At 46.1% G+C, this 9,320-nt stretch overlaps 1 protein-coding gene across 1 annotated transcript; it reads right to left on the bottom strand.

Moving 5' to 3' along the window:
* Positions 1–233: 233 nt before the first annotated feature.
* On the bottom strand, positions 234–7,516 carry LOC146055764 (thioredoxin domain-containing protein 11-like). Its single transcript, XM_083168316.1, has 2 exons — positions 7,204–7,516; positions 234–1,366 (listed from the first exon to the last, which is right to left on the bottom strand). Exons 1-2 carry the CDS (start codon positions 7,350–7,352, stop codon positions 772–774), a joined length of 744 nt encoding a protein of 247 aa, XP_083024442.1. The 5' UTR covers positions 7,353–7,516; the 3' UTR covers positions 234–771.
* Between the last annotated feature and the right edge of the window lie 1,804 nt (positions 7,517–9,320).

The following is a 9,320-nucleotide window of genomic DNA, read 5'->3' as shown; positions in this document are numbered from 1 at the left end:
TTTGTTTCTGTGCAGGGTAAATACTGGCTGCATTATTTTTACACTGCAATTTAGATTTCAGTTTCAACACACCCCACCCAAATTTAACTCTCTATGCATATCTTACATCTGCCCCACCTGCAGTGCACATGGTTTTGCCCATTTTGAGACCAAATTTGTACTGAGATCAGATCTGAATAAGCACCATAGTTTAGCGCACAATGGTATTAATGACATTTTTCTGGGACTTAATGGACTTTTGTGCATTTATTTATTAAATTGCATAAGAAGTGGATATTACAGTTTGTTGAGATATATTTGAGATTTCAACTCTAGTCTTTAATACCTTATCTCATGTCCTGCTTTCAGGATTTCAGCCTGTGGGAACCGGGGGATAATTACTGACAAAGCAAAATAGATTACCTGTGCATCATTATTATAGAAATGCAGAAAACATGATCTGTTGGGGTTATTTAAGAACTGAATTTAAAAAAATGCAGATTATTGCAGATTATTCAGACAATTTGTCTAACTATTTTCAAAATGTACAATAAAAAAAAAACAAGAATTAAACCTCAGGCAACATGGATTTAATTAATTTCAGAGAAGTCATCAAACTTCTGCCAGAACAAACGCAGACAAAAAATCTGGAATAGAACTTGTTCTTAGAAACTAGGCTGTTACAAAAATAGAAGTTTTAATTCCTGACCCCCAAGGAAATAAAGACCTTAATTTACAGTTTGAAAATCTGTATAAATAATTTTTGAAATATTTCTGCTAAAAAAAAAAATATCAGTCTGTTTTATTTTCTTTATTATACTCTGTGCTGGAGCTATCAGATTGTCCCTCAGAAACATCAGTGCTTGGCCGGATTCCATCCTCGTGGTTATCAAACCTTTCTGTCTCTGCATTAGTTTTGTGTTTGGCTTCCAGTGCTACCATAAGAAACTTAAGTAGTGCATTTTCTGCCAGAAGACTTTCAGAAGCCGCTACCAGCTCCTTCATCTTGTCCGCCATCGTGCCCACCTCCCTAGTTTTTTGCTCACACAGAGCTTGTAACTGTTCCGTGTGATCCTCCAAGGCTCTGTTGTGTTGTTCTAGGGTCCGTTTTTGGACTTTAAGGTCTTGTGTATCTTTCCTCACTTTCGAAATCCGTTCTGCCAGCTGATCCTGGGCATTGTGTAATACTGTAATTTCAGCCCTCAGTCTTTGGATTTCTCGCTCCAGATAAGTGACTTGATCTTCTTTGTATTGCAGATAGTGCATTGGGCAGGAGGCAGGAGGATCAGCTGCAGCAGAAGGCAGGGTGGCATATTTTAGGATAAACTTCAGAAGGTTTGGAACAGTGATTTGCTGATCTTCAGGATACACTACACTGTGGTCTTTCCTGCAAACACATAAGTAATAAGTGGAGGGTTGGCATTAGAGTACTTGTACTTATATATGTCATCTGCGAACTATCCCAGCAGACTTCCAAAACCTTGTTCGTTCAATAGACAGAAACAGCATCAGGAAAGGAAATGCATGCAATCGCAGTCATATGAACATTAGAATAAGCAAGAAAGAAGCACATTTTGTTTCCCCCAGCACACTCAATGATATCAGTAACAATATTTAAATCTACATGATAATGTAATTCAGAGATCTTGGTTACATATGTATGCAAAAATTTGGAAAGCCCCCAAGTCAATTGACAAGGCATCTTAGAGTATTGCAATATCTATTTGCAGGGTGCAGCATCCCAAAATCAAATCAAAATCGAACAGTGTTTAAGCTGGATCCGATCTCGAAGCGCAGCCCCACGATCGAAAGTAGAAATAAACTTGGCAGGCAACTGCGTGTGTGGCCGGAAACGGCATGTGCGGCCGCCAAACAGCGAGGCTCGTGGCTAAATGCAGCGGCGTCCCTGCTTTAGCCACGAACCTCGCTGTTTGGGGGAATCCTCGCGGCCATCTGACATTGGCCGGCACTGGGGTTAAACGACAAGGGTCATTGTTTTCGGTGAGCCCTGCCGTTTAACCCCCTCACCGGCCGCATTGAATACTGCCCATTAACTCTTACTGCCTGCTATATTGGAGGCACAAGTACACTTTGAGATTGATGTTTGTCTGTTGAAAGCATCCTGTAAGGAATTCAGTTATTTATATTTTTTACAGCAGCATATCTTTTAAGTTACTGTAGTGCGCATTCCACCAGGGTAAGCGCTGAAAAAAAATGAAAGTAAAACAAGGAAAACGTTGCTGGTGAAATCAGAATGCGATACTGGGGATTGTATCCAACATATAGAACAAAGAGTGTACACAATAATACACAATTATAGTGGCAAAACTTTCAGGCCAGGGGGAGGCGTGGCCACGGCAGGGCACGAGTGAGAGCGTGTGCTTGAATCTCCCTGTGCCATGAACTAAGGAGCCCTCTCCTACGCACATCCACATGTTGGAATAAAGGAAAAATAAGACTGTTACCAGTGGGAGCCTGTGGTCGTGGTGACCCCCGGTGGAGGTGTGCGGTGCGTCGGCCCCCTGCTCCGGCGGTGCAGTGTGCCTGCGGTGGAGACTGGCGAGAGGGCGTTTTGATGCAGCGAGGAGAGAGAGGCGCTGCTGCACGGAGAGATAGGATCCGCATCATCGGCGGCGACATCCCCGAGTTTCCCGGCGCCAGAGAGTGACGCGCTGTGAGAGAGCGGACCCGTGGGCGGCGTGCACAGCACAGTAACACGGCAGCCTGAGACACCCGCCGCAGAGAAAGGGGGAACGAGGTGTGGTGGCGGCGGAGCAAGCTGTTTTTGCACCCCAGGCTCCAGTTCCTGCGGTGCTCATTGTTCCCTGGTAGCCCCAAGACAGTGCAAAGCATTTTGGGCAGCGCAGTTTGTGAGGCGAACGGATGCTCGCTGGCCTACAGAGTCTGCTGGAACCTAGGCTGTATGCTGCTGTATGCTGTAATCCAGGAGAAATCAATCTGCCAACGGTGATAAAGGTACTTGAATTGCACTTTCTTGCACCAATCAATAAATACCAGAACCAATATATTGAGAACTAAGCATTGAAGGTTGGCTGTGAATGGTCCTGGCCCCTATTGGATAATAGGGAATAAAACTGGTTAGAATATCTGCAGTATAACCAGAATTCTCAAAAGAAAGTTATCACACACCAATAATAATGGGGAAATCCAGCCAAAACACAGCTGCTGCACGTTTAGAAAAATTTGCCAGGCATCAGACTAGCAACAGCTCCCAGGCCAGCACACCGCACACCACTCCAGTGAAGGAGAATAAAAATCCACAATCTCAAGAAGTCACTTTACAACAACTGCTAGAGGCCATTAACTCTAGTGAGACCCGTATGGTGGAGCAAACCAATAAAATACAAAGTGATCTAATGCTGTTGAGAGATGACGTACGCAAGATCAGAGACCGAGTGGCTGAAGTGGAGAGTAGAGTATCGGCTGTAGAAGATACAGTAGCGCCACTTCAGAGCCAGGTCAAAAAAATGACAGGCCAAATGCAGGACATGCAGCGCAAAATGGTCGACATTGAGGGGCGGCTTAGGCGTAATAATTTACGCTTTATTGGTTTTGAAGAAGGAGTAGAAAGAAATACTCCAGAAAAATTTATTGAAGAGTGGGTGGTACAAGCCCTGGGCAGCAGTCACTCACGGAACAGTTTATAGGGGGATAGGTGATAGAGGATAGGGGATAGGGGAAAGGTGATAGGGGATAGAGGATAGGGGATAGGGGATAGATGATAGGGGATAGGAGATAGGTGATAGAGGATAGGTGATAGGGGATAGAGGATAGGTGATAGAGGATAGGTGATAGACGATAGGGGATAGGTGATAGGGGATAGGGGATAGGAGATAGGGGATAGGTGATAGGGGATAGATGAATAGGGATAGGAGATAGGTGATAGAGGATAGGGGATAGGAGATAAGGGATAGGTGATAGAGGATAGGGGATAGGTGATAGAGGATAGAGGATAGGGGATAGAGGATAGGGGATAGAGGATAGGGGATAGGTGATAGAGGATAGGTGATAGGGGATAGGTGATAGAGGATAGGGGATAGGTGATAGGGGATAGGTGATAGGGGATAGGTGATAGGGGATAGGTGATAGAGGATAGGTGATAGGGATAGGTGATAGGGATAGGTGATAGAGGATAGGTGATAGAGGATAGGTGATAGGGATAGGTGATAGGGGATAGGTGATAGAGGATAGGTGATAGAGGATAGGGGATAGAGGATAGGGGATAGGTGATAGAGGATAGGTGATAGAGGATAGGGGATAGAGGATAGGTGATAGGTGATAGGTGATAGGGGGAGGATAGGTGATAGGGGATAGGTGATAGGGGATAGGTGATAGAGGATAGGTGATAGGTGATAGAGGATAGGTGATAGAGGATAGGGGATAGGGGATAGAGATAGGGGATAGATGATAGGTGATAGAGGATAGGGGATAGGTGATAGGGGATAGGTGATAGGGGATAGAGGATAGGGATAGGTGATAGGGATAGGTGATAGATGATAGGGGGATAGGTGATAGGTGATAGATGATAGGGGATAGGTGATAGGTGATAGAGGATAGGTGATAGGGGATAGGTGATAGAGGATAGTGATAGGTGATAAAGCAATAGGTGATAGGGGATAGGTGTTTGATGATAGGGGATAGGTGATAGATGATAGGGGATAGGGGATAGGTGATAGGGGATAGGTGATAGGTGATAGATGATAGGTGATAGGGGATAGATGATAGGGGATAGGAGATAGGTGATAGGTGATAGATGATAGGGGATAGGGGATAGAGGATAGGTGATAGGGGATAGGTGATAGATGATAGGGGATAGGTGATAGGGGATAGGGGATAGGTGATAGAGGATAGGGGATAGGTGAGATAGGTGATAGGGGATAGGTGATAGGGGATAGAGGTGATAGGGGATAGATATAGGGGATAGATGATAGGGGATAGGTGATAGGGGATAGGTGATAGGGGATAGGTGATAGGGGATAGGTGATAGAGGATAGGGGATAGGTGATAAAGCATAGGTGATAGGCGATAGGTGATAGATGATAGGGGATAGGTGATAGATGATAGGGGATAGGGATAGGTGATAGGGGATAGGTGCTAGGTGATAGAGGATAGGTGATAGGGGATAGGTGATAGGGATAGATGATAGGGGATAGGTGATAGGGGATAGGAGATAGGTGATAGGGGATAGGTGATGGAGGATAGGGATAGGGGAAAGTTGATAGGGGATAGAGGATAGGGGATAGGGGATAGATGAAAGGGGATAGGAGATAGGTGATAGAGGATAGGGGATAGGTTGATAGGGGATAGGTGATAGATGATAGGGATAGAGGATAGGTGATAGATGATAGGGGATAGGTGATAGGGGATAGGTGATAGGGGATAGGTGATAAAGGATAGGTGATAGGGGATAGGTGATAGATGATAGGGGATAGGGATAGGTGATAGATGATAGGGATAGGAGATAGGTGATAGAGGATAGGGGATAGGAGATAAGGGATAGGTGATAGAGGATAGGGGATAGGTGATAGGGGATAGGGGATAGGTGATAGATGATAGGGGATAGGAGATAGGTGATAGAGGATAGGGGATAGGAGATAAGGGATAGGTGATAGAGGATAGGGGATAGGTGATAGGGGATAGGTGATAGGGGATAGATGATAGGGGATAGGTGATAGGGATAGGTGATAGGGGATAGGTGATAGAGGATAGGTGATAGGGGATAGGTGATAGATGATAGGGGATAGGTGATAGGGGATAGGTGATAGAGGATAGGTGATGGGGATAGGTGATAGAGGATAGGGGATAGGTGATAGGGGATAGAGGATAGGGGATAGGTGATAGGGGATAGGATGATAGGGGATAGGTGATAGAGGATAGGGATAGGTGATAGATGATAGGGGATAGGTGATAGGGGATAGGTGATAGATGATAGGGGATAGGAGATAGGGATAGGGGATAGAGGATAATGTTATAATAGGGGATAGTTGATAGGGGATAGAGGATAGGTGATAGGGGATAGAGGATAGGAGATAGGGGATAGGGGATAGAGGATAGTGATTGGGGATAGGTGATAGAGGATAGGGGATAGGTGATAGGGGATAGAGGATAGGTGATAGGTGATAGGGGATAGAGGATAGGTGATAGAGGATAGGGATAGGTGATAGGGGATAGAGGATAGGAGATAGGGATAGAGGATAGGGGATAGGTGATAGGTGAGAGGTAGAGGAGGGATAGGTGATAGATGATAGGGGATAGGTGATAGGGGATAGGTGATAGGGGATAGGAGATAGGTGATAGGGGATAGGTGATAGAGGATAGGGGATAGAGGATAGGTGATAGGGATAGGGGATAGGAAATGGAAGGATAGATAATGGATAGAGGATAGGGATAGGTGATAGGATAGGTTTCCTTTCCTTTACTTATAGCTTTTATAGGGGATAAGTGGATAGGGGATAGGTGATAGGGATAGGGGATAGGTGATAGGGGATAGGTGATAGGGGATAGGTGATAGAGGATAGGTGATAGAGGATAGGTGATAGGGGATAGGTGATAGGGGATAGGTGATGGGATAGGTGATAGGGGTAGTGATAGGGGATTGGCCGGACTATGTGCTTCCGCGATCACGGCGGATATCACTGCGCAGACTGGGTCTTTACACCCTCCATCGATAGTGTATAAATATTCACGGACGACCATCGATGTTTTTATATATCGATGGTCATACATTTTCTTTGATTGATTTGCCTGTAAGCCAATAAAAATGCGGTGGCGGTGCTTCGCGGGTGCCGGGGGTGGAGCTATGCTCCGTGTCCCGACACCTTGGGGAAAAAGCAAAAACGAAACTATTTGTTTTAAGCTTGACATCGATGGTGGGAAACCATCTGGTTCTCCCACATCGATGGCAAAACTATTCGACATCGGCCATAAACCATCGATGGTTTATAATCATCGATGGTCGATGGCCATCTGCTGTGCTACCGCTGGGGGTGGGTAGCAGGGGCTGTCCTTTGCTGCTGGGCAGGTGGAAGCAGCTGTTCTAGTGTTACTGGGGGGTGCAAGCTACTCCGCTGCTGCTACTCATCACTTGTTCAAGTACACTCACACTGTGCTCGGCCCGCGCACCACACCCACGTCAGTAAGCCCCGCACCTAAGCGCTAGGGGAGGCGCGTCCCTCGCGGCTGTTGCTTGACGTCATCACTCACCTTTTTGTCACGTGACAACGAGTGGACGGTTGGGCTGAGAGATGCGCGAGCGAGGACGGTTGGGCTGAGAGCTGCGCTGGAGGCGGCTGTGTGAAGTTGTCCCATCTTTCCCCCTTCATGAAGATTATACAGCCATAGACTGCCAGCATATTGCCCAGCACGGTGACGGAGAGGAGGCAGAGGTAGCAGGTACCCCCACTGATACTGCAGTGCTACCGAGGGGTTGTGGTGGGCGGGCGCTGCCAAATAGGAGAGAGAGGTAGAGCTGTCCCCAGTGTCGCGGCTATTGGTGGAGGGCTGGCCCCGGGGCAGGTTAGACTAGCCCCCCCCCCCCCCCCCCTGATCACAGTGCATAGCTCCCAACATTGCATGTTAAAATTGGTCGTGAAAAGAGGAGGGGCTAAATGGGAAATGGGCGGGGCATCGGTAAAGGGGCATGGTCTATTGCCACGACCACCTGTTTTTTATCATTTTGGGGGGCATTCCCAAAACTTTCATAGTGACTAGGCAAGCCCCAAACTCTCTCCCTGACAAATTTTTTAGGGATGGCCATCGATGGTTGCCATCGATGTCAATTGTGCAACTGGTCATGGATAGTGTTAACATATGCAATGAATGACCATCGGTATTTTTAACTATCGATGGTCATCCATTGTGTTTCACTGATTGGCTGGTGGGCCAATCAAAACACAAGGGCGGGGCTTTGCTCCATGCCCCAGCACTTTGAAACAAACAACAACAAAAAAAGCAAACCATCTGGTTCTCCCCCATCGATGGCAAAAGTATTTGACATCAGCCATAAACCATCAATGATTTTGAAATCATCCATGGTCAATGGCCATCCCTACTCCCCAGTGGCGTAACAAGATACATGTGGGCCACATAGCAAAGTTTGTAAGTGCCCCTATTTAGCACCTAATGCTGAAAAGTGTATACAGCACATGATACTTTGACAGGTAAAGTGGGCCCCTCTCAGCTCTGGGCCCCATAGCAGCTGCACCCCCTGCACCTAGGGTTACCACCTAGTCCCTTTAATTCCGGACACATGTTAATTACACAGGTTCTGTGGCAGTTTAAAATCAGGTGAAGTGGAGTCTTGAAGTCAGCCAGCCACAGAACCTGTGTAATTAATATGTGTCCGGAATTAAAGGGACTAGGTGGTAACCCTACCTGCACCTATGGTAGTTACACCCTTGCTACTCCCTGTTCTTCTGCCTGTAGTGAAGAGATGCTGAGCACAGGTGCAAGGCATCTCTTCAGCGATCACCAATATGATCTCCTGCTCCACCCCAACTGCGGGTCAGCCTCCAATAGAGGGACAGTACTGATGTATTTGGGTCTGGAGACTGTGTGCAATCGATGTGCAGGATTGCGGTCGGGCCGGGACACATGCAGAGAGAGATCTGCAACAAGGCTGAGTTCGGTGTCAGAGGGCTGAGTTGGGGGTGGGGCTATCCGAGTATTCGGGACACTTATCAAATCCCCTCCCTTAAATATAGTGAAAGTGTAATCCCTGAGTATAATTGATAGCCCATTTTAGCCAAAATTGTACATTGGCTGAACCCTCCGCTAGGACCAGCCATCAATGGGAGGAGATGTTTTCCAGGCTGATCCCTCCTGTCAACCATGACCAGCTTTTTCTGACCTTTTTCTGACCTGTATATTATTACACACACACACTCACAGGTAATCAGTTCTGATATATCGCTGCTGCAAAAGCAGTCACAAATGACGGCAGCAAATACGATTGATATTATGTGCAGCAGGTTCAATCTCCAATTTCTGTGCTCGATCCACAGAATTGGGTAAAATCTCCCAAAATCGCATAAGTGTATGTGTTTTTAACTCAGGACACCCTCATCCCAAGGGACCTTAATGAGTAAAACACAGTGAATATTGTTTTGAAAAAAATGGATAATTTTTTGCCTTTATTCTCCCCATTTAACTTTCCTTTTTACTTGTATTCTGTGGTGTTTTATTTCCTATTTTTTCATTAGGTTCACTTCATACTGTAACATGTTTTTTTTTTTTTTTTTGTGTGTGTGACCGCGCTCTGATTGGTAAGCTTCTCCAATATAAAAAGGTACTTCAAGGGTTTGGTGCTAGGAGCGCTAAAA

Source organism: Crinia signifera, unplaced genomic scaffold, assembly GCF_055691185.1.
Source record: "Crinia signifera unplaced genomic scaffold, ASM5569118v1 HAP2_SCAFFOLD_604, whole genome shotgun sequence".
Lineage (NCBI taxonomy): Eukaryota > Metazoa > Chordata > Amphibia > Anura > Myobatrachidae > Crinia > Crinia signifera.
Note: the sequence above shows the minus strand (reverse complement) of the source record. Positions and strands in the feature narration are given on the sequence as shown.

Bases quoted from the DNA above. Each gene is read 5' to 3' on its own strand.
- LOC146055764 (XM_083168316.1), bottom strand. From the start codon at position 7,352: ATGCTGGCAGTCTATGGCTGTATAATCTTCATGAAGGGGGAAAGATGG. The intron at 1,367-7,203 runs GTGAGTGATGAC...ATGTGTTTGCAG, and splicing joins CGTTGTCACGTGACAAAAAG to GAAAGACCACAGTGTAGTGT.